Source organism: Euprymna scolopes, chromosome 25, assembly GCF_053919585.1.
Source record: "Euprymna scolopes isolate OS-2025 chromosome 25, ASM5391958v1, whole genome shotgun sequence".
Classification (NCBI taxonomy): Eukaryota; Metazoa; Mollusca; class Cephalopoda; order Sepiida; family Sepiolidae; genus Euprymna; species Euprymna scolopes.
Window position 1 is genome coordinate 41,716,859 of NC_136506.1, and position 26,907 is coordinate 41,743,765.

The 26,907-nt window shown below is 35.8% G+C and overlaps 2 protein-coding genes across 2 annotated transcripts; both read left to right on the forward strand.

Moving 5' to 3' along the window:
* Positions 1–18,557: 18,557 nt before the first annotated feature.
* On the forward strand, positions 18,558–19,847 carry LOC145247165 (uncharacterized). Its single transcript, XM_080108804.1, has one exon. The coding sequence runs from the start codon at positions 18,558–18,560 to the stop codon at positions 19,845–19,847; it is 1,290 nt and encodes a 429-aa protein (XP_079964930.1).
* A 319-nt stretch (positions 19,848–20,166) lies between these two features.
* Positions 20,167–20,889, forward strand: LOC145247166 (uncharacterized). Its single transcript, XM_080108805.1, has one exon. The coding sequence runs from the start codon at positions 20,167–20,169 to the stop codon at positions 20,887–20,889; it is 723 nt and encodes a 240-aa protein (XP_079964931.1).
* Positions 20,890–26,907: the final 6,018 nt, after the last annotated feature.

Genomic DNA, 26,907 nt, shown 5'->3' on the forward strand with positions numbered 1-26,907 from the left:
CCTCCCTGATAAAAATTCTTTCTGAGATAGGTATATTTTATGATGATACCACTGTCTATAACAGGCATGAGTGGAAAACAATCAACACGTATCTATTTACATGACAGCCACACTAGAGGATGACCTTTGATCTTTAGTGGAATGGGGTCAAAAATGAATGGTCACATTCAATGCTGCCAAGACTAAGCTTCAATAATTAAAGAAACTTTCTCTACCACTAATAGCAATGGCCAAGAGCACATTACCCGAAAGTACTTCCTTTAAATTGATCGGCCTTACGTTTGTAGGGAGCGTTGACTGGAATACATACATTGAGAGCATTGTTAAAGCTGCTGCATAGAAGATGAGGTCTCCATACAGGGCTAGAAAACTGCTTACGCCTTAAAGTATCCTATACCCCTATAAGGCCCGCATTCGCCCATGTATGGAGTACTGTTGTCACATTTGGGCTGGTGAATCTGCTGCTTGTCTCTCACCTGGGCAGCGTTTAAAAGTGAATCCCTTACCCGATAGGTCCCGACTATCAACTAGGTTTCAGGCTCTGTCCCACATACGAAATTTTACACCCCTCTGTCCGTTCTAGAAGAACTTTAATGGTGAATGCACTGAGGAATTACAAGCACTCGTATCCCCTCGACCTGACTACTGCCGACACACCCCTCAATCACTTAAGCCCCACCCCTTCACAGTAGAGATCCCTAGTTGTAAGGAATACATATACTCCAATAGTTTCTTCCCCAGAACTACTATTCTTTGGAATTCCTTCCGGGATTCTGCTTTCCCAACTGTAGTGACATGCAGAAGATCAAGTGTAATATGAACACACATCTGGCTACATATCTCATACATTTATAATGCCCGTGAAACTTATTTCCCCAATAGTAGCCCCCCCTACTTTAAAGTTGCACTGTGCCTTGTTTGGGGTTAAAACTGATTAAAGATATATATACGTTCATAAAGTCGTTTATATAGAGGTTGGTTTCGTTTCGCAACAGCTAAGATCTGCATTTATCAACGTAGTGGTACACGGCCTCCCAAAATTTAATCAGGAAATATATAATTCAAAGTACCGCCAATTAATCAGTATTACGTTCTTATTAACGGCTCCTGGTCATTGCAGCTTTTTCTATCCGTATGAATTATCTGACCATTTATTGAGGTAAATATAAATGTAGAGAGGGTTAGCTTTAATGCTATAAAACAATTTAATGCGCGTTTCTCCATAAATTCATAAGATGCATTTTTATATTTATCGTACACCTGAAACCGGTTCTGAAGCATCCGATTATTCCCATTTTTATTTCACTATTTAAATTAAGTTTTTGGTCGCCGTTATATAGTTACCTTCTTGTATATATTGTTGGAATTTCGGATTATATATTCGTTACTAGATGTTTAATTTCTTAATAGTACATCCTTACTTAACTCAATCTTTGTTTCAAAATTCACATTAATATTGTATCTTTTATTCCTAGTTTTCAGTACGAATTGTGAAATATTTTATTTTCAATTTTAGAAGGAATTAAAACTGTATAAAAGCATATATTTACTACATATATATTATTTATATTTGTGTTGATGTTATGCTGATACGTAATAAATATGTATCCTTTTAGATCTAATAAATAGATGCTTATATATATATATATATATATATATATATATATATATATATATTATACGTAAATCCATAATACATCTATTTTGAAAGCTATTTAGAGGTGTACTGTTTATCCATATTCACGACATGGCTTTCAATGAAATACTCATTACTAACTTCTTATATCCACTTCGCTTGCATGAACTCAAAATCTTAATATTCCATATATTACCTTCATTTATGCATTAATCTTCTGCTATTATTTTACTCGTGTTGTTAAATTCATGGGTACAAATGTATTTCCGCCACGTGTATAATACTCAACTCATGTCATTACAATTTAAAACGAGAGGGGTAACATATTCTTTTATTGTAAGCCTTTCAAGAGATATCACATTGAAGTAGATGCATATATCCGAACGACTACCTCAATTAATCCGGACTATCATTGTGTGTTTTAATCTGGAAACTTATATACTCGTGGATCTTACTAAGCAATCCGTCTAGGAGAACAGAAACTCTGATATTTTACCTATGCTTCTGACCTCAAACGCCTTTACACTATGGATACAGAGGACCCCTTTTTGTCCTGGTACCTAACGTTCTCTACAGGGCATGAATCAAACAAATTACCGAACTTAACTGCTTAAGGAATAGATAAGATCTGCCTATCGCCCGGCTGTCTTAATAATTTGCATATAAGCCAGGCTTAGAAGTGAGATCACAAGAACATAACTGGGACACCCAGTGTTTTATTTACATTTTTTGTTTCCAACTTATTCCGATCCTTTAAAATTGAGTACATATGTGCAGACAATTATACTAAGTCTCTCTTCTCCGACTTGTTTGAGAGCACCGGTTTGACAGTTGTTTTTAACTTCTGTATTCTGACTGGCATTACAAGTGTACAAACTACTTGTTGAAAGGAAACTCGATCATCAATTCCAAGCAATAATTTTAGTGCACACATTTTCGGTGTTCTCTCCGTGGGCCAAACTCCTGCAGATTACAAGTTGACTGATATCTTATTGTATTCGATATTTGATATTATTCACATTTACTTCATCTAAGCGACTCATTCTAAAACTGAAACTATAAAAAATGACAGCTCAAACATCATCAACGCTCTGATCCCTATTTGGCATCAATTCAATTAAATGGCTCTCGTCTTAGGGAGGCCTCATGTTTTACAAGCTTCTGGGCTTGACCTTTACTCCTGATCTTAACTGGAACACATACATTAAATCCAGTAGATATCTCACTGCTGATCCCATTCACTATCTATATAAGAGCCAGGTAGGTCCAAGGATGGAGTACTGTTGCCACATCTGGGCAGGAGCTGCTAGAAAGGTCTTATCCTGCCTTGATCTTGTTCTGAATAGATTCTTAGCCTTGTGGGGGATGTAATTTTCTCTTCCCTGCAATCTCTTTCTCACAGAGGAGATGTTGCGAGTTTGTCTCTGCTCTATCATTATTTTCATGGCAAGTGTTGGGTTGAGCTCCATGCTTTGGTCCACCCTCGCCAAACTTTCACAGGAAACACCCGTCTAGCAGAAAATACTATCATTAATTTCCCCCACTTTTTATCTGTGCTTAAACCTGAACGTAGATTTCACGAGCTAAGCTTCTTTCTTAGAACTGCACGCCTATGGAATTGTCTTCCTTTTTGTTACTTTCCAGCTGACTACAATATGGTTGTCTTCAAGTCTAGCGTAAACAAGTTTTTAATGAACAGTTCCATATAAGTTAACAAATTTACAGAATTTCCATTAATAATGGTTACTATATTGTCCAATTTCTACTGTGCACTCTTAATCCTAATCCTCGAGATGCATCTTGGCATTGATAAGTGGTGATTCCTATGTAAAAAAAAAAATTAAGTTAAAAAATAAGATCAAACTTTACGCAAACATAGACAGAATTATTTTCACTTCCTCTTTGAGAAAATATCTGCGGACTAAGAACTAATTGACGCGTGGAATCATTTTTCCTGGCAAATTCTCTGTAAATCATAGCGATAAGAGCAACTAACCTACATTTCTCTATCTCTCTACAATTCAAACATGTCTACTTATCTCACATTTTGAGGTAAGAACTAGGGTAGACATATGCAAGGATCTTTTAATCTATACTCGTAACACACTTCCCTGGACGAGAGAACATAAACTATCATGTTGACAATAAAGTTCTTCCGGTTTTTAACTTTTAAATTAAGAAGCAAATAGCTCGGCTTAAATACACATCTATTGACTGATGTGAGCACCATCAGAAGAAAAACAAGTGTATTTATGCCAGTAGCAAAACACATTTTGCGTTCTGTTTGAGATGAAGTGAATGAACACGTTTCTGTTATCCCTTTGGTTTTTGAGCATTTTTAATGCAGAAAATTGTCAAGATACAAAAAAAATCATATTCACTAGGATAGTTTTGGAGAGTGTGCCGGAAAAGGCAACGTTTCCTAGCTCAATTTCTTAAACTTCTGCATGGTCGGTTAAGCAATGTGCTGTTGGGGATTGTCGTAGAGAAGAATTGTGCCTTTTCCGTTGAATAATTCGGATGTTACTGTAAATTGTGTGATGTATTTTATCTATTTGTTGAGAGTACTTCTCCACCGAAAAAGTTTCGCTTGCATTGACAAAAATGTAATTGATGAAATCGGTCACAGACCCACAAACACTTAACATGAGCTTCTCCTGGTGTAATTCTAGCTTCGGGAAGTTTTGTTTGTGTAAATTGTTGATATAAATTGCAACGGCTATGTAACAATATTACATATACACATAATAACCATATTACGGATTCATATATTAGCAAAAAATATAAACGTACACATATATATAATAATAAACAGACTATCCATAAAACCCCCACACACACGCACACCCACTCACACACACCCACACCCACACATACACACACACACACACACACATATATATATATATATATATATATATATATATATATATATATATATATATACTAGCAGGGATACCCAGCTTTGTCCAATTCGACCTGAAGTTCCGTTTTGAATACAGCTGCTATACTAAGGGTATTAGTCATTATCATCGGGGGTAACGCAGATACCCCAACAGGAATTTGAAAAAAATAAAAGAACAGTTACAAGCATGTAAACGTAATCGCTCAAAAAATAAGCACGAGATACTCTCTCAACCAGATATTTCGGCAGAAAGGATAAAAGAAGGATGCGCTTTTTTGCAGATATTGAGCACTTTTTCTTGCCCATGAATTAAAACAACTGCTGTTTCAATAAAAATAGCAGCAAGTGCCCGAGCGGTACACACTCACACACACGCACGCACACACACACACACACACACACACACACACGAATAAGCCGCGTATCTAGGCTCGAAACTGAAAGATGAGTGTATAACGCTCAAGATTCGAGCGGGATTTAAAGTAAAAGATGGCCACACTTTTGAAGACGTGGGTTTTTAAAGTAAAATTTAAATGGGAAATTCGAAAACTTTGAAAATTAAGTAAAAATGAGTTTATGATTATATTCGACACTTCAATGCTTTTAAATTTCCCATTTAAATTTTACTTTGAAAATAAGTGTCTTCAAAATGTGTGTGAACCACTTTTACTTAAAACCCCGCTCGTAACTGGATCATTAAACGCTTGAAATCACCGGAACAGCACGTAAGTTCTATTCTCTTCGCCATAACACAAAAAGAAAAAAAAGGAAAAAAAAATATGAACCGGGTTTTCTACCCTGATGAGGCTATGTATTAGCGAAATATCGGACTTAAAAAAAAATCCGTAAATAAAAACGATTTAAGCATTATATTCGACACTTCAAAGTTTTTCCCATTTATATATATATATATATATATATATATATATATATATATATATATAGGGCATGATCACGTTGGCAGAACGTATCCCAATTGATCACTGAAGTTAAACAACATTTACCTCGATCAGTACTACATTGCTGACTATTTGGGATGATCAGGCATTGTTTCTAGTCATTCGTCCATTTGTTTATTTGGGATAATAAGGCATTGTTTCCAGTCATCCTGGACGTCTCCTTGCAACTGGACTCAATCATGGCCGATTTAGGGGAGGTGTAGTAAGGGATTGCCCGTGATTTACATCACAATTACAGGCGCATCGATCTCTACAGGGGTATTATTTTTCTTTCGAGACCACAGGGAAGTATCGGTATATATGTAAAAATGTAATGCTATCTAATACTTTTACGTCCCACTTTATATATATATATATATATATATATATATATATATATATATATATATATACATACATATATATATATATATATATATTGTAATATTGTACATACACAATTAGTTAAATAAGTGCATATATAGGATCATAACTCTAAGGAGACAACAGCCCTAACCAATAAAGGAGTTATTTTTGGCTGATAAAGTGTTTTTTTTTTTCGTATAATTATGATTCTACAGAAATATATACACACATATGTAATTAATAATATGTGTATAATAAACAGACTATATAACAACTCCGTCCTCAATCACGACATCTTTAGTATCATATGTGTTTTATTAGATTCACGTCTAGTAAATCATTTTATTTTATCGCATATATATATATATATATATATATATATATATATATATATATATATATATATATAGTGGGACGTAAAAGTGTAAGATAGCATTACATCTTTCTTCACAGCATTAATTTGGGTTCTAGATTTTAAATAAAATTTGGTCAGTATATTCCTATTACTATTCTAAATTATATTTTGAGTAGTAATTACAAGATCCAAGTTAATAAACTTTATATTTAAGAAAATATTAATTAACAAACGCATAAATATTGGATGAACTTTTAAAAATTATTTTTCGGAAAGAAATTGAACTGAATTTTGCTTAGCGTGTTGCAATAATGCAAACGAGTTATCACTGACTAATCAGATATCTTTATATTAAAACAATTTTATACACTTTTTCCAGTCTGGGGCTCGTCCTTCAAAGTAAACCAGTTCATTTGTAAAAATACCTAAAACTATAGCGTTGTCAATAGACATTCGTCAAAAAAATCATTGATAAGCAGAAAGAAGGAAAATGATTCGAATAATATCAAGGGGATTAATCTACTACATAGTAGAGTTGAAAACGTTATTAGAAAGTTTAAAACCCTGGTGAAGCAAATCTTCCAAGATGTGGTCGGCCAAGGAAATTAAACGAGAAAAAAATTAAGGTGGGTTAGCAGAAAGGTACAAACCACTCTTTTCTTACTCGTTGTTAATTTCAAACTGACCTCGGATGAGCTGGGATTAATGTGAGCAAGGATATAATCAGTAGAGTTCTAAATCGTGTAAGATTTGTATCATTGTCCTCAAGAAATGTTGCATTATTGAAGCTGAAACATGTCAGACCACGTTTGAATTATGTTAAAACATACCTCATGTATTTGGGAACAAGCTAATTTGGTCAGACGAAACTAAAATCGAAATCTTTGGAAGAAACACATCAACACAATTATGGTATAAAAATGGCACCGCCTATAACAAAAAGAATAATATTCATACGATAAAGTTTGACGGTGGTTCGATTATAGTATGGGGGTATTTTTTTCATCCAAAGGTACTGGTGAACTAGAAATCATCAATGGTAGAATAAATGGACGTATATACAGGGAGATTTTGGATAAATACCTCCAGAAATCTGCGGATTTTTTAATTCATAATAGCAATTCTGTATTTTAGTCCCAAGTATCCAAGTATACTGACAAATTTGTCAAAGTATGTCTTAAAAATAACGGAATTCAAGGTCAGTATTTGGCCCAGTATGTCTTCAGACATCAATCTAATTGAAAATTTGTGGAAAATATAGAAGATCAATGTTCACAAGAGGAATCCCCAAAATATTCAACAACTAAAACTGTTTTGTAAAGAAGAATGGTGCAAAACACGTGCATATTTTTACAAAACACATGTGTGCAACTATAGAAAGCGATTGGAAGATATATATATATATATATATATATACATATTTCTACGCATTATATATATATATATATATTTATATATATATATATATATATCATCAATATACCCATGTATTTTAGAATTCAGATGATCGTTCATCCCCCTCTTAGTGAAGACCAAAAAGTCTCATATGTGTCATGAGTAAGTTGCTGGAATCTGTGTTAAATAGGGAAGTAATCAACCATCTCACCCAAAATAACCTTCTTAGGTATACACAATATGGTTTCCGTTCTGCTAGATCTACATCAGATGTGCTTACAGTAATATCTCATAAGATTTGCGAATCTCTCTACGGAGGTAACATTTCTAGGGGAAGTTCTATTGACATATCAAAGGCATTTGACAGGGTATTGTAAAGGTTTTCTTCACAAGATCTCCAGCAATACTATAGCTGGAAATGTCCTCTTGATTATTAAATCATTTCTCTCTGATAGGTCCATAAGAGTAGTATTTGCGGGGGGAAATCAGAAGCTCACAGTATTAATGCTGTGTCCATCCTGGGCCCAACTCTTTTCCGGATCTACATCATTGATCTTACAAATCACATCCTTACATCATTCGTAGACATTTATGCTGATGACACTACCGTCTATGATAGCACATCTTAGCCAGTAAACGACCAAGTTCTCTGCGATTCTCTCTCATGTGATCTTGATCACGTTGTACAATTGGGAAATGAGTGGCTGGTTACTTTTTATGCATCTAAAACCAAGCTTCTATCTTTACGTCATCAACGTTCTTATCCGCACCTGCCATTAATTAAAATGAATGGCTCTTGTCTTGGGGATGCCTCAAGTCTTGTCAAGTTTCTAGGCTTGACCTTTACTCCTGATCTTAAATTGAACACGTGCATCAAATCTCTTGCCCATGCCGCTGGAAAAATGATGGGATCCTTCTATCTTTCCAGTAGATATCTTACTGCTGATGGAATTCTCTATCTATATAAGAGCGAGGCACGTCAAAGCATGGAATACTTTTGCCACATCTGTGAAGGAGCTGCTAGAAATGATTATCCTGCCTTGGTAGAGTTCAAAATATACTTCGTAGCCTCGTAGATGTCCTTTTCTCTTCGCTGCAACCTCTATCTCACAGAAGAGATGTTGCGAGTGTGTTTCTGCTTTATCGTTATTTTCATGGAACGTATTCGACTGAGATCCAATATCTGCCCCCCTCGTCTAACATTCACCAGAAACACTCGTCCTGTTTAAAATACTATCAATGATCCTCCACTCTTTATCTCTGCCTAAACCTTAACGTAGATTCCATGAACAAAGCTTCTTTCTAAGAACTACACGCCTGTGTAATTATCTTCAGTTTTCCTGCTTTTCAGCTGACTACAATATGGGTGTCTTCAAGTCCAACGTAAACAAGTTCTTGATGAGTCATTGCACTTGTTTACTAATTTGCCGAATTGCCATTACTAACGACTATTTTGTCTAACTGACTACTGCACACTAGAGTGGTCTATGCGTCTTGATAAGTGGTTATGTCTATCTAATATATATATATATATATATATATATATATATATATATATATATATATATATAATATTTTACTAGTGTTAACGAGAGGAAACACATTTAAAAGAGTGTAGCCAACAATAATCGTAGTTATTTACGACTTTTATCACTATTTAAATATTACTAAATATTTTCATAACTCGATTTGAACATTATTTCTATGTCTTCAGTATGAAAGGTGTTTTTAGTATAAATGTTATGGAATTATCTTTTGCAAATCATTTTAACTTTGTCAGCACAGTTTGGTAGAAATGCAAATATGAGACATGTCTCCAGTGGACGCATCCATTGGAAAAGCAAATACCATATATTTTAACTCATACACGCGCATATACACTTGCAGCGCACAGCCCCTGTCATTACACACACACACACACACACCACGCACGCACTGGCACGTAAACTTAAAAAAAATCGTAAAAGTTCTCACAAAATAGACGTGACCCCCTCAAACCAAATGGACCCAACGTTGGCCGATTGAACTCTTAACGGAGTTCACTGGAGCCAATAAGTCTCATATTAGCATTTCTCTCTAAAGCACAACCGTGCATACAGAAATAAAATGTTTTCAAAATATGAATTCCATAAACTTGTCACTAAAAACGGTTTAAACTACAAAAAAAATCTGAGGAGAACTAACAATGTTCGAAACACTTTATGAAAATATTTAGAAATATTAAAAGTAATGAAAGTCTAAAAACCTACAGCTTTTTTTGGTTGACACTTTTAAATAAATAAGAAATAAATAAATACATACATATATATATATATATATATATATAGAGAGAGAGAGAGATAGAGAGAGAGAGATACATAAACAGAGAAAGATAGAGATACGCTGGGTGAGATTGATTCATACATAGGTCATTTTCTGCTCAGTATACACGCCCATTGATCATTCCTAACACTGGTTTTTGAAAAAGCTTTGTTACTTGGTCGGCTATGGTTTTCTGTTAGTTAAATTTCAACAGCACTTGATCAAGATTAACTTTCTTTGAAAGATATTATATTGCATGCAACCTTATCTTAAACGCTTTTAGTTCAGACGCTTGTGATCCTTACGGACTCATATAGCATTGGAGGTCACATCTGCTCATTGACGAAAATTTTCGCTGTCCTTCAGGGTTATCGAAAGACGTCTGATAATCTTAGAACAATGGACAGTTCATCTTGCAAATTCCGAATTCAATACATTGTCAAGTAAGTGACACTGTTTTCTGCAAGTAATCCTTCTCTACCTGTCTTGCAAGTGTTGCATTGTAAAGGCAACACACACTTCCTATTGTCGTATTGTTACTAAGAATATGTTTCTCTTGCTAATTTGAATATAACATTCTGTGTATCTTCATGCTTTATATTTATGTTTTAGTAAAAAAAATACAATTTTAATTTAAGATGAAGTGATGATAACGTGTTAATTTCATAGATTATTTATATGCAATCTATACTGATACAACTTGTGATTCAGGTCCAACTTCGAAACCATGATGAATTGAATAGAAACTCGCTAAACACATAGTTATGCGTCTGTAATAATAGTTTACACAAATGTTTACACATACGGAATTTACGTATCTTTAAACACCGAATCAGACGTTGCTATTGGTATTGCGTTCTTAACCCGATCCTATGCCTGATTATGCCCATGAAACAGGGAAATCATTACATCTTTACTTAAGTTGTTTTCTTACAATGTGATCAACGTCTATCAAAACGCTGATTTTAAAATGTCTGATTATGTGATTTTAACATTTTTTAACAATAGAAGCACATTTAGCACACTCATGTCTAACTAACACTAGGACACTAAAATGTAATTTAGTTGTCAGCAGTTGTACAATTTTTTTAACTTTCGTAGACATACGAGATTTCACACATTACAAACTCCGCGGCTATGAATACATTCAGAATAATTGTTTTTTATTTCGCAAAAGTTTAATCCTTATTTATTTGCTGAATTAATATAGGACACCTACGCTGAAAAATATACACGTCCTCAATTACGATTTCAACGCTGTAAAATCAATTAATCACGCCGTGCATGTCTATTCTCTATATATGACTCGCCAAAAACACAATATATTATTCATCAAAAGTCTCTGATATGTGTAGGTATCATCCATTCTTCACGAAATATTTTCTTAAAATATTATCGTGTTTGATCTTCGTTTAGCTGTAATTTACTTCGTTATTAGTAATTTTGTATAATTACAATTTCCTAGAGTTTCTTAAAGCTTTATATAATAAGATAGTAGATCGTAAATATTATGTCCGATGTATATATTTAAAATTCTACATATGTGTCACTCTACAGCTGCCTTTTCTTCCTTGTATTTTACACTATTTTGCTGACTATTTTACTTGTTTGAAATTGATCATGCCTATATTTCAGAGGTATCCTCCATCTTCAGTGTGTTATTTTCCTGATGTTACGTTGTATTTGGCTTTCAATCGCACTTGATACATATTTTATTTTATTCAAATAAAAACAACATTTCTATATGAACTCTTATTCTATTATATATCTATATCTATATATCTCTCTCTCTCTCTCTCTCTATATATATATATATATATATATATATATACATGTGTGTGTGTGTGTGTGTGTTGAATCCGCGCTTATAACAATGCACCCAAAATGTAGGATTGAAGAAAGTGGAGGTTTCTATAATTTGTCGACATTAACAAAAAACTAATATTTTATGATATAATTCAATATTAAACACATATTACCTTTCTGACACAGAAAACACAACTTATCATGATTAATACATATAATCAGTAAATTACAGAAAACAAATACACTTATCACATTCCAGTTACACAGCAATATTTGAATTATGACATAGATATGTATTGCAAAATGATATAAATTATATTTGTAAATATATAAACGGTTATGTGGCGCTAAAATTATTTCTTTCTTTTCGAACTTTACACTTGTTTTAAAAATTTCCAACAAATTTTGTGTTCTTGCATGGAATAAAATCATATATTTAATAATAACAAAAATATATTTTCGAATATTGTACAAGTATTTTATTTTCTAAATGTTATCAATCCTAAAGAAAGTTTGCAATAAAAAAGAAACGTTGATGAACACATAACGCTGTGTTAACGTTTATATTTCCCTCTCTCTCTCTTTATCTCTCTCTCTCTGTATATATATATATATATATATATATATATATATATATATATATATATATATATATATATATATATATATATATATATATATATATATAGTATTATTTTATGCATTTATATGTAAGTATTTTTTATGCATATATATGTAAGTATTTTCCGGACTTTCGTCTACGGTTCTCGATTAGAAAGTAAAACCCGTTCGTACAATTTGAATGTATATATATATATATATATATATATATATATATATATATATATATATATATATATATATGAAATTAAAAAAATGTTTACCGTCATTGGATTATTTACCTTTCACCAGACTATCCATTCACGTGTAACCACCTTTCTCTTCAACATATTCCCTCTGTTTCAGTTTTTGATATCAATAAGATCTTTGACTTACTTGCAGTTCCATCAAATACTATATATACATATATTGCAATTTAGCTACGGAGAACTTTCCGCATTTCATTCTCTTGAGGATATGTTAATCGTTTCCAATAGCCCGGCGAATCTCCCCGAGGTCAAAATACGGAAATTTTTGTGTTACATAATTATGATATACATGGTCATAACTTACTATATATTTTGCAACATTACCATATATATATATATATATATATATATATATATATATATATATATATATATATATATATATATATATACATATACATGACTTTATCTATATTTTGCAAGCTTAGTATACATATATATGTATATATATATATATATATATATATGTGTGTGTGTGTGTGTGTGTCTCTAATAATGTAAATTAATAATATAACTATATTAATTGCGACCATAATTATCATGTAACATTGCGCTTTGCGATCATGGGAACGCCGCGAATACAACTATTATGGCAATATTTCTTAATACTCCCCTTTATCTTTGTAGGCCACTATCTTAATACGATGGGTAGTATTGACAAATAAAAGCGTTAATTCATATCCTTTGCAATAATCCAATATTCTTTTCATATTTATGCATCGTAACACCGAGTAAAAGGTATGGCTTTTGTAAATTACTAGTGATATCAGCCATTGATTTCAATACATTTACATGGTTTATAATATTGGAAACAGGAATAATCCGAGAAATCACGAGAAATTATTTTCGCTATACATCATGTTGACGATCTCGTTAGAAATGGGCAATGCACGCGATAACTTCTAGAAACATGTACATCTTTATACATTTACAGAATGTAATATGCTATGTGTTTTTGTTAAATTTTTGCCACACTACGTGAATGCTGATATTATATAGAATGTATCTCTTCAATATAATCAGAATGAATTCGTATAATTGTATATTTTCATACACATATAAAAATATATTTTAATATATTACATGCAGTTTTGTCTTAATAAATAGTTTTATTGCAAAATTCATCATTACATCGTGCTTTAACAAGGTTCCAACTGTATCATCTAATCTTCTCTGGTGATTATATATTACCTACTTACACTTGACGACTTCGAGAGAGATTTAAGTCCTTACTAGAAAAATAGTAATTATTAAAATCTAACAGACATACAATTATTTACCTATTAAAATTATCATCAGCGTATTTGAAATCTAATGCGCTACGTCCGACACAGTGGCGTAGCAAGGGGGCAGTCCGTCCCGGTCGGCACGCAGCAGGCGGCAGCATTTTGAGAGAGTAAAAAAAGAAAATAGAAAAAATAAATATAAATAGACAAAAGGTATCAAAAAGTAATCAATTGTATATCAAAATGAGTCTTTAAGATTGAAAAAGAGTTCCGAACTTTTGAAGGCATCGGAATCAGAAAATTCCATCCCTATTTTCTCAATCCCAAGAAATACTTTTAAATGTTTAACTTATTTATATTGGAACTACTGATACATATTAATGGTTAATCATCATTAAAACTTAAATGTATTTTATCTAGTAAAAAAAATCATGAATTCTCGTGGTAACCTTTCAAAGAAAGCATTTGATTTCCATGTCCTGAAAAATGTTGAATAATTAAGGAAACATTTTTGTTAAGGAAAATCGGGTACAACCTAACTGATAAATTACTGATGTAACGGAAAATTAGAAACTGAAATACTAGCAACTAAAATTACATAATTTTGGAACTGTAGAAACATTAAGAAACTACTGAATGAAAATCGACTGAAAATAGATTCTATGATCGTCCAATCAAGGTATTTCATTTTAAAAATGAGCGAAGCGCTACATCTAAAATACTATTTAAGTAGCTTTCTATTCTGTTTATATACGGCTTAATTGCTTTCAAGTTTTGAACAGTCGCAATGTAATTGATTCTTTTTTGTAACAATATTATTTTTTAATCGCTGACATATTTATAAATATACCGAAATGCATTCTGAGGAATTTAATCTGGTAATTAGATTTTAAATTGATTACTTACTTATTAATGCAATAATTGTAAAGGAAAATACACGAAACCTGTCATTAGCACGCGCACTTAACTGACCCATTTGCTTTCAAGCGAGAATAAATGTAAAAATATTTGGAGATTCTTATGAGAGGGACTTGAATCCTATATAAACTCTATCATCTTACAGAATGGTTTAAATATCTATCTTTCATTTCCATTTATTCCATAAATTCTTAATTTTCATAACTCGCCAAAATGAGTATTATGGTGTCTGATTTTCTTTAATTAAATTCAATTAAAATAAAAATATAAAAGTTATATTCATTGTGTTCGATTGATTTAGTATTTTATCTGGTTTGATTTGTTTTAAAAAGATGGTGGTTCTTTTTCCAGTGTCCCTTTGCCGGTGTATTTTCGTCCCTCCACCCACCGTAGTTTGCATTGTCAAAGTTTACAAGAAGTTAGCAAAAGATTTGCTTGCAAAAACACACTTTTGATAATTTAAAAGTCTTAGCCTGAGCTGAATTAAAGATTAATAAAACCAATGAATTTAAAACTTCGCATTTATATACAACCGTACGTTTGCTCATTTCTTCTTTTATTTCAGTTTGTGAGTCTATTAAAACCAAATTTATAAATGAGAGCAGAAATATTTGGATGGCCATATGAAACAATACATTGATAGTCTTCTAATAGAAATTATTTCACTAAATATTTTTGACTCAGATTTGCAATTAAGTTGTCCAGTTTCCCATACGCTATAAGCACGCAAAAATACATTAAATACTTGCCAATATAAAATGTAAGTGTATTTTTTCAACCAATTTTAAATACATTCAAAATGTTATTCACGAATGGATGATTTATTACTGAGATATATATATTTTATTTCTGTTGTTAACCCGTGCTAGGGGTTACAAATAAAAGAAACCAGAAGTATTGTAAATTGTATAACATATAATATGTACCTATCATAAAGAATACAGGAATTGTATTTGTGGAAAAAACTAGAAGTTACTGGTTGCTCAGGAGAGACGGGAGTAGGTGCACTTACCTTGTTACTAACCAAAAGAGTTGTTGTTTCCTAGAAGCGTTACACAGCTTTACCTTGGTCATGTGATGGTGATCACATGACCTTTTCAGACTTATAAAGGGAGGTAATAAAACTCTAGGGGGAGGTTACAATTTCAGTTGTATTTACAAATTTGCTGCTGAAGGTTACAATTTCAGTTGTATTTACCAATTTATTGCTGATGGTTACAATTTCAGTGGTGTTTACTTTTGCTGATGATGCTGATGATTACATTGCTTTACTTATTTTGTAAACTGACTGTCACGTCGCGGAAGAGGCACTTCTTTCGCAACTCTAAAGGTGAGTGGATCTTGCTTCCTTCTCGACTGAGCAGTCTTATTACTTCTAGGAAATTAAATTTTCCACATATTGCGAAAGAAACCCTAATACTAACATGGATAGTAGCAAAACATATATACGGAGAATAATTTCTATCCTATGGATCAAAATCCGAACAATTCTGGAGACGGCTCATCAGGAGGATGAAATATCCGTTAAATCATTCTCTGCATTGCAGAAATCCGTTTGTGAGTATTTGGTGGAGGTAGACGAAAGCGTTAGCAAAATCCAACTTCAATCTTCTGAGGAGGAGGACTGGGTGAGAATTGAGAAGGAGGCTCTGGCAAACGCCTTGCGATTCCGAAAGGAACTGGAACATCTTGAGTTGAAGTTCCTCCCTGCTGCCACTGAGTCACTAAGCCTTGCTCAAGGTACCTCTGAACGTGAGAGAGGAGTGTCATCTTTTACCGTGAAGCCACCTCCAATACAAATTACGGACCCTACCTTTGGTGGGTTGGCTATGCAATCCAATCCTATGATCTTTAGGATTTTTTTGTCGCGTTTTGAAAACTGCGTAGCTGGTATGGCCAATGATGCCGAAAGGCTGAATTTCTTTAAATGCTCTCTGTCTGGTCAACCTCTCCTGTCGATTAACCATTTTAGTATATGCAACAGGAATTATGAGTTGGCTCTCTCGGTCCTGAAAAGGGAGTATATCGATGAAGATGAAATTATAGATAACATCTTCCAGGACATTTTAGACTTCTCCTGTAAACAAGACAAATCGTACACCAGTTTAACTGGTTTTATGTCCAGAGCAGCCTCAATTCTTGCGGAGTTGGAAGGCTCCTTTGATTGTTCATTCTCTAATAACTGTTCTTCTGTGGCGCGCTTTATGGCGAATATTCTCTTCTCCAAATGCCCCAGAGAGGTCAGAGGAGAGTTAATCCAGATTTCCGGTAAAAGAATCCCTACCTTATAATCCATTTTGCAAGATACCAGCGAGACGGTCAAACGTCTCCTTATCAAGGGGGACGAGGTCCCTGGGTTTATCCCTAATACTGGTCGGGGCTCCTCCGGGAATTTGTCATCCAGACCAGGGTCGTATTCTGGCCGAGGGGATTCTTCTCTTCATGTTAACTCTGCCTGTGGAAAATGGTCTAGCCTCCCCCCGGTCGTGTGTGTTACCTTTGGTAGAGATGGAAACTATGTTTCTGTCAACTGTTTGTTGGACACGGGCAGTGGCCGGACTTATCTGTCCAGTAAGGTGTTGCAGACCTTTGGTTCCTTGGAGTCGATCGGGCTGGATTGTGATTTGAAGCTAACCACGATCCTTGGAGATTGTGACCGACAATTTAGAGAGGTAGTGTTGGAGACGGGCATCGGACCACATTGTTCTCATTCTCTTCCAGTGTTTATGCATGAGGACATAGATATTTCAGTACGTGTTGAGGAACTGGATTCCATTTTAGATGAGTTCCAACGCCTTAATTGTCCCCTAGCTGGTAGATTTCACAGGGGCACTGGATGTGTACCTATTCATGGTATTGTGGGCCTGGATTTTATTCAGCAGTTGGGGACCCTCCAACTTGTTCCTTGTTTGCGTGGGAAAGCATTCTCCACACCAAAAGTATTGGTTCCCTTTGGTGAGGTGCAGCAGTTTCTTTGTTCAGAACTTTTTACACATAGGGAGCCGGAGTGTCTTGCTTTCGATTCAGTCCTAGCCTCAACTGCTGATGTTAAACCTTCTCACTTGTGTTTTGTGTTAGAATCTCAAAGCAAGTATGAAGATCCCCTGAGCGATTTTTTCATAGACAGTGACGTGCATAGGGGATTGGAGAAATTGTTTAGTGTGGAGACTCTGGGTATAGATGAGCAGAAACTGTCCAATTACGATGAACAGAAGATTGCTCATTTTTTAACAATCCATCTCGTTTAAGGACAATAAATATTATGTCCAGTTACCCTGGGACGACGACAAAATATCTCGCGTACCTTCGAACCATGCAGTGGCCTTGCGCACATTGGAGCATGTAGCACGAAAATTGGAGCGGAGGCAGCTTTATAATGATTATCTGCAGGTTTTTCGTAATCAGGAACGTGAAGGAATTATAGAAGAGATGTTTGTACCACCACAACGGTTTAAGGAGTTTGTATGGATTCCACACAGACCTGTTTTAAAGTCAGACCCTACTACTACCACTAAAATTAGACCCGTGTTCAACTGCAGTCTCAAGACTGGGGACTTTTCTTCTCTTAACGAAGCAACCTACCAAGGAGTGAATCTTACGAGTGATCTATCAAATGTATTGCTCACCTTCCGTGCTAATAACCATGTTGTGTTAGCGGATATAAGGAAGGCTTTCCTGATGATACGACTGAAACTGGAAGCAGATAGAAACCGATTCTGTTTTTTTTTCTGAAGGATGGGGGTCGACTGCACTGCTTTAGATATAATACCATTATATTTGGGTTTGCTTCCACTCCCTTCATACTAAATTATGTCCTCCGGTACCATGCTACTCAGTTCCCAATGGGCAATTGTAGGTTTTTGATGGAGAACCGATTTTACGTGGATAATCTGGTGATGTCAGATGATAATCCAGATGAACTGTGTAGATTATACGCTCTCTCTCGGGAACGACTGCTTCGGGGAGGTTTTGAATTGCAGTCTTGTAATTCTGATCATGTGGGTATTCGAGGTGAAATGGAAAAACATGGGACATTGAGCGTTCATGGTAACAATTGGGAAAAGGTGCTGGGGTATCGATACTGTCCTCTCTCGGGTGCCCTTCATGTGACACCTGTTAATTGCAACCCTTGTGCTTGCACAAAGAGACAGATTCTCGGGGAGTCAGCGAAAGTCTATGATCCCTTATCATTGTGCTTGCCGGTTTCATTGCGGGACCGTATTCTGATGAGCAAGCTTTGGAAGGAGGGGTTTGCATGGGATGTCCTGGTGCCACCAGAATACTTGTCCTTATGGAAAAAAAAACTTTCATCTGATCTCTCTGAACTGGGGACCATTTCCTTTCCCAGAAGGGCGTTCAGTGAGAATGGAGTGGGCGAACTCTTTCTCTTCTGTGATGCCTCTCCAGAGGTATACGGATTCGCCGCTTATACGGTGCAAGATTGCCATTCGTGCCTGGTGTTTGCAAAGGCTAGGGTGGCTCCCTTGAAGAGGAAGACTCTTCCTACACTGGAGCTTATGGCAGTGCTCTTGGCTTTTAGATGCCTGCCCACTATTTTACTGAGCTTTGGCAGATTCTCTCCTTCTGAGATTCATGTGGTCACTGATTCTCAGGTTGTTCTTTCTTGGCTAGTCTCAGGGACTATTGTGAGTAAGAACCTGTTTGCCCGTAATAGACTGAAGGACATTCAGCAGATGAGTGGAGAGTTGGGATCTGCACTTGGCTTTGTTCCCTCCTTTCGATACATCCCAACCGCAGAAAATCCTGCCGACTTGATCACAAGGGGGTTGACGATGCAAAAATTCAGAACCTTCTTCCAACTGTGGTGTTATGGTCTCAGTTGGTTGAGTAGTGGTTCTGCACCATGGGCAACACAAGAGTTGCCATGTCTGAGTCGACGCAGCCAGGAGATAGTCCGTTCCTCTTGGAATGCTGCTATCCTCCATGGAGAGGAATCTCGTTCGGTGCTTCCCTTAGAAAGATTCTCTACCCTTTCAAAGCTTTTGAGGGTGACCACCCTGGTAGTTAAGTTTATTAATCGATTGCGTCGAGTAGAGGCTGACTGTGAAAAGCTGGCAGCCATTCTGATCATGAAGACTATGCAGCATCAAGTATATGCTGAAGAAATATAATTCTTGTTAGATTCTTCAGGCAAGACTGTTCCTGGGTTGGTGCGGTCCCTTGACCTCTTCATCGATAGTGATGGACTAATCAGGTCGGGTGGTAGAATTAGCCGATCTCTCCACTTTAACGGTGAAATTAAACACCCGATTCTGTTGGCAAAACATCACCCAGTGGCTAGGCTTATCATCATCGATGCACATGACAGATGCCAGCACTTGGGAGTCGCGTCCACTTTGGCAGAATTAAGACGGCATGGTTACTGGGTACCCAAGGGCAGACAGGCAGTGAAGACGGTCCTGGCTTCATGCGCACTGTGCCGGAAGTACAATGCCAGAAAAGTCATGCCTTCAAATGTTCCCAACCTTTCCTGCTTCCCGTATCGAACTGGAGGTTCCCTTCAAACACACGGGGGTAGATTTTACAGATCACCTGTGGGTTAAAGAAGGTAATAAGGAGGTGAAAATGTACCTGCTCATCTTCACTTGTCTCAGTGTCAGAGCTGTACATGTCGATGTGGTGCCGGATATGAGCGCGTTGTCCTTTCTGCAGGGTTTGGTGCGGTTCACCAACCTATATGGCATTCCCTCTGCCATATTTTGTGACAATGCTAAAACCTTTTTAGGTGGTGGTCGGCTGTTTAAGAGGCTGGTATTGACTCACGATTACCAACAGAAATTCGGCTCCTGTTTAATCAAGTTCTGCCCCATCCCCCTTTTCTCGCTCTGGGTTGGAGGTGTCTGGGAGAGAAGTATCCAGACAATCAAGAATTGTCTTTTTAAGGTGGTTGGTAGAGGTCAGATGAATTATTTCACCCTATTGACCATCATATCGGATATTCAAAGAGCCATCAACAACCGCCCTCTAACCTATCGAGAATCGGCAGAGACTGAGTTGGAGGCAGTAACCCCCAACATGTTTTTGCGGCCTAATGAGAGTTCCGGGCTGCTTTTGAGTCTCAATGATGCAGATTTTGGCGCACACCTTCCTCCCAGTCGCGAGAGGCTTCTCAGAACCATGCGGGTACGGGACCAGTGTCTGGAGAAATTCTGAGCTCTGTGGTACAATGAGTACTTGCTGAGTCTCAGAGAGAGACCCCAGGGTCGTTCCAGAGTGCCTATCCGGAATTGTTTCAAAGTTGGAGACGTAGTGTTGGTGAAGAGTCCTCTGAAGCCTAAGCCCTTTTGGGTCCTTTTAATCATCCTGGAGGTGTTTTGCGGAGAGGATGGCGTAGTAAGGTCAGCAAGGGTAAGACAGGGGGTGGGAATGCAGTACATATCCACTCATTAAAGAACCTATTTCCCCTGGAATTATCCTTGAGTGAAGAGGATCATGCTCCAACTGTACCTGCATCCGTTGATGAGCCGGCTGACAATCTCGGTGATACTCCTCCCCAGTCTGCATGTTCCAATGAAGTTGTTTGGTATTGCCCCATATGTGGTTCCCCGCAGGGTGACGAAGACATGATTTGTTGTGATAGATGTGACGACTGGTGTCACTTCAGGTGTGTGGGGATTGAGTCTCCACCTCCTGAAACACAAAAGTGGTACTGGCCCGATTGTGTCCGCTACGACGTCGGCGAGGCAGGCCTAGCCTCCGCCCCGAATAGCTAGGAATCAACCACAAAAGAAAATAGACAAAAAATATACTAAAATGTTACTGTTTTTAGTAAGAGCCTACCCTTATACTCTTTGTTTCCCTTCATTTTCTTTTTTTTTCTTTCCTGGGGAATGTGTGGAAAAAATATAAGTTACTGGTTGCTCAGGAGAGAGGGGAGTATGTGCACTTACCTTGTTACTAACCAAAAGAGTTGTTGTTTCCTAGAAGCGTTATAAAGCTTTACCTTGGTCATGTGATGGTGATCACATGACCTTTTCAGACTTATAAAGGGAGGTAATAAAACTCTAGGGGGAGGTTACAATTTCAGTTGTATTTACAAATTTGCTGCTGAAGGTAACAATTTCAGTTGTATTCACCAATTTGCTGCTGATGGTTACAATTTCAGTGGTGTTTACTTTTGCTGATGATACTGATGATTACATTGATTACTTATTTTGTTAACTGACTGTCACGTCGCGGAAGAGGCAATTCTTTCGCAACTCTAAAGGTGAGTGTATCTTGCTTCCTTCTCGACTGAGCAGTCTTATTACTTCTTGGAAATTAAATTTTCCACAGAATGTCTCCATTTAGTCTCTGAAACTAGTGGTATTCATAGGACTGATTGACTCCACTTTGTTCGAAAATAGGGATGGCTTGCTATTCATTCTCCTGGGATAATTGTATAGTGCTTTTTCCTGAGGTTGATCTCTATCGGGTCGGTTCTTTTCCTTTTCCTGGAGGACCGAAGTTGTCCGGTTACTTGTGTTACCACGTCGAACGGGTCAGATATGTTGCCCATTAATACTACTTGTTCAACAGGCGGTTGTCTGTGGTCATCAGTTATACTTTTCCGACTTTCTGTTTAAATGTTTCTTCTGCGTAAATCTTCGATAATGTAGATCATCCGGCCGATCCTTTTCTGGACCTTTACTAGTTCCTATATTGCGCTTTTGTTTTTGTGTAGCTGGAAAAAATATATTTTCACCAGGTAAATAGCTCTTTTTAGGAACTATAGTATTTGACGGTTTCACCTGTTTTAGTAAAATTTTCTCGAAGATCAGCCTAATTTTCCCCGCGAACATTAACTCTACCGGCGACATCTTCGATGGAGTCTTTTCATTGGGCGTAATTCGTTAAACTTGTATAAATTGTTGTAACGTTTTTTTACGGGGACGTTTCTGTAGCCTTATTCAGAGCTCTTTTCAACTTGTCTACAACCCTCTCTGTCTGACCGTTCGATCGGGGATGATAGGTTAGCGCCGCCGATTTATCCGATTGAATGTTTTGTTTACTTTCCTTGACGAGACTCTTCAGTCTTCCTTATTACGTCTTCCAAAGTTACTGGTAGTTCCTTGATCGTGTTATATCGTATTTGCGTATAGTAATTTTCACTTTATAGTGACGCTATTACTGTGTCTTCTAGCGGTTCCCTTGATTTTGGGATTAATCGCGACAATCCGTCTGTGTGATTAACTTCATAGATGTAAGAAATTCCGTACCGAAATCGTAATTCAATAGAATTGCCTCCCATCTTTGCAGTCTGTTTGTTATGCAAGGATGTAGAACTCTTTTAGAGCTAAATATGGTTATAAACGGCTTGTGGTCAGTTTACGATTTAAACTTACGACCGATCGATGGAATTTTGTTACACCGAATATGGTCGCCAGTGCTTCTTTTTCGATTCTTATCGGCAGGAAGTAAAGATCTTGACGCATGGGCGATCTGCTTAGTGGGCTCATCAGGACTCTTGTGTACAATGCAAGTCTCTATCCCATAAGAACTTGCATCAGTTGCGATAATAATCTCTTGTTTTGGATTGAAATGAGTCAGGGATAAATCTGACGGTAATACATATTTTAATTTTTTTAAAGGCGGCTATGTTTTGTCCTTTTTATAATAATGCATTCAATGGTGCACGCAATTCATGAATGGTCTTAATGAAAATTGTATAATGGTTCGCGATCCCTAAAAAAAACTCTGCAATGTAGTTGCATTATGAGGTTCAGTCATGTCTTTTATGGTTGTGAACCTGTCTGGATCGGGTTTCCTCCCTTTCTTATATATGATCTGACCCAGGCATTTAATTCGTTCCAAAAACTAAAACCTGCATTTTCTTCTTTCAAGGCGAGGCCGTGTTCTTTTATTCTATCAAGCTTTTGAAATACATGATCTCTATGTTGTTCAACAATATAACTACGCAAAAGTATATCGTCCAGATAGTTCATTGCGAAATCTAAACCGTTTAGCAAAGTATCAATTACCTGTTGGAATATTGCAGGTGCAACTTTTATAAGAAATGCTAATCTATTGAATTATAAAGTCCTTTGTGTGATGAGAGACACAAACGTTTCGAGCTATCTTTCTCTACTGGTATTTGTAGGTACGTCTCGCTTAAGTCTATTTTGGAAAAATATTTTTAGCCATTTAACTTAGCGAATATTTCATATTATGGATGGTAGCAGGTAGTGATGGTCCTTGAGCGCCGTATGTAATCCGATCGAAAATTTCGAGTATACCCTAATACCTTTAGATATTTTTTCACATATAGGGTGGGGGCTGACTAGTTAATAGAGGTAAACATCCCAGTGTTAAGTAGCCTTTTCGATTCTTTTTCAATTTTTCCATCGAAGCGAACAGAAGGCTCCGTGGCTTTTTGAATATTGGTTTTGCTTCGTCCAACAATTCGAATCTTGCTATAATTTTTGTGCAGCATCCAAGCTTTTCGGAGAAACCAATTGCGAAATATTTTTGAGATCCCCTTTGAGTTTGTCACGTCGGCCGTTAGCTTTTTGATTTTGTGACAAAATCACTCATTGACGAGTCCAATAATTCAAATTCCTGAATCCAATAGGTCCCGGTTAATTTCGTTGCTTTGCTTAGAACGAACACGTTTAGATTTGCTGTCGTTCCTTTTAGTGACACATTAACACATAACTCACCCTCCCAATTTATTTTTTCACCAGTTACTATCTTGCGACTTTATTCGTCTTTGTCATCGGGGGATTTCCTCTTATCTTCCACGTGTGAAAATTTATATTTGAAAAATTCAACGCTAAATCGAGCTGCAATTTTACTTTTTTTTTTCTGATCCTGACCGTAACATATTTCCTATGTTCTCTGTTGGTGAAGGGTCCATATTTGCAGTCGTTACGTAGCTCTATTTTGTTACTTTTGCTCTCCAGAATGAGGTGCTGTGACCTGCTTGCTTAATTAGGACACATATTATTTTCCTTTGAAACTGACATGCATTTTACCCATGAGGTTCTTCCATTTGCTGCAAGAGGTCTTAGGATTTTTTTCTATTCTGATAATTGTATGAAGGGTTTTTAGTCTCTTCGTTGGTAATTGCTGGCGGGCGGGTGTCCTTTATTTTAGAAAGTACATTTTTAATGTGATAAATACCTGTTCCTCTATGTTTCAGGAATTTGCTTCATTGTCACGAACCACTGACATTCTTCAGTCAGTTTCTGAAGCGTCAAATCAGGTTATAATTTCTATTTATATAGATAGGCACGTCTTATATCGGTGTCTTTTGTGGCTATAAATCATTGTGTGAATATTAAACATTTGAAATTGTCCGCCGTTGATGACGAAAATTTTAAATCTTCACAGTGCTTATTAATATAAGACACAAATGTATAGTTCTGACACTCTTTACGTGTAAGATTAATGCATTTCCATCTTTTATGAAAAAAAACACCCTTCTTTTTGGACAGCATAACTCCATCAATAGTTTTACTGCCTCGTCAAACGACAATTCGTTGTTTTTTCTTAGTAAAATATAGTCCACCAATTTATTATGTTTTGATGTACGTAACTTCTGTAGCAAATTTGATCAGCCAATGCACTGCAACCAATCTTAAAAAGATCTTCAAATCTTCTGAAATATGCCTCAAACGTTAGGTATTCCTCATGAGCACAGTGAAATATATCAATAGCTGACCAGATCGCATTTTGGGAAAAGGCCGTGCTGGTTTCTTCTCCGCTCTATTATTCACTAAAACTTGCGTTATCAAATCCATGTTTTATCTGACTGGTATGTCGCTCTAAATGCATTTTTTTTCAATTCCAATATTTGTTCATTCATTTCTTTCCTTTCGCTTTCCTGTTTTTCATTGAAGAATTTCATAAATGTAACTGCTTTTCCAATTTGTGTTCGTACATCTTTTTCTTTTCTCTTCATCGTTTTTGTTCCAGATATTTTATTAAATTCAACTGTTTCTCTTCGATTTATTTCTGTATTGGCATTTGTTTCTCTTTGTTTTGTTTCTGTATTGCCAATTTCTCTTCTGAACATTTTTTCAAGTTATAATTGTTGACTTTATTGAAATTTCACCATTTCAAAAATTTGTTTCGCAAACTCGTCCATTTTAATTTTTTGGGAAGTATGGAATTACTTAATATGACAAAACAACCAAATTCGTTTATTTACTTTTTCTATAGTACCAACTCTTTGAAAGAAAATAAGAATTTAGAGGGTGGGCCATTTTTATATGGAATTTCTATGCAAAACAATCAATATTCGAGCTATTCTAGCGTTTCAGGGCAACGTTTATATCTTGAAATCTAAATCTTAATATTTTTTTCGAACTTGAAAACTTCAGTGACGACACTACACATTGTACAAATTTTTTACGATTTGATTGCTTTTAACTGAACCACAACATTTGTGAGGTGTGAAGGAGGTTGCCATTAATAAAAGCATATTTTATATTTTTAAATAACTCAAATCATCCATTCCTTGTTGAAATTTGACTAACATCCTACGCAAGCTGGCGGCGGCGAACGAATGTAAAAAGTGGAACAGAAGGAAAATTCTAGCGAATCGAAGTTTGCTAGTCGATTTTTCCGCCTACAAAAAGAAAAAAAAACACTCCGACTTCTGATAACAACTAATGAGAAGCGGATTTTTATTTTTGACTATTCTGTACTTGCTATCAATGTGATAATAATAAAATTAAATAACTAAAAAGTATTATTTATTTTAAATAAACTAATTCTACATAACATTTCAATAGACAAAAGATACGGTAAAAATGGAATTCCATCGCTATTTTCTGCATAATTGCTTAAACAAAGTAATGGCATTGACAAAAAAAAACTTAGGACGTTTTTTTAGAACGGTATATGTATTGGAGTACGGTACAAAGTTTACCACTAACAGCACCGGTCTAAAACTGGGCCCTTGATTGTATTTCTTTTAAAAGGAAGACTTTTTATAATTTTGGACGGTTAACAGGTAAACACAATATATATATATAATAGGGGGGGTTGCAGCTATTACGGTTGCCTTGATCAGCAAAAAAAAAAAGCTACCTCACTCAAATAAGGTTGCTTTTTATTGAGCAATATTATCTTATGATTTTTTATGTCTCCAGTAAACTAATGCATTTTGTAAGTCTACGATATTCTAATAGGTCAGACCCTGACCTTTTAGTGATGTTGAAAAGATTTTTAAATGACATGTTTTTG

Bases quoted from the DNA above. Each gene is read 5' to 3' on its own strand.
- LOC145247166 (XM_080108805.1), top strand. From the start codon at position 20,167: ATGCCAGAAAAGTCATGCCTTCAAATGTTCCCAACCTTTCCTGCTTCC.
- LOC145247165 (XM_080108804.1), top strand. From the start codon at position 18,558: ATGGGCAATTGTAGGTTTTTGATGGAGAACCGATTTTACGTGGATAAT.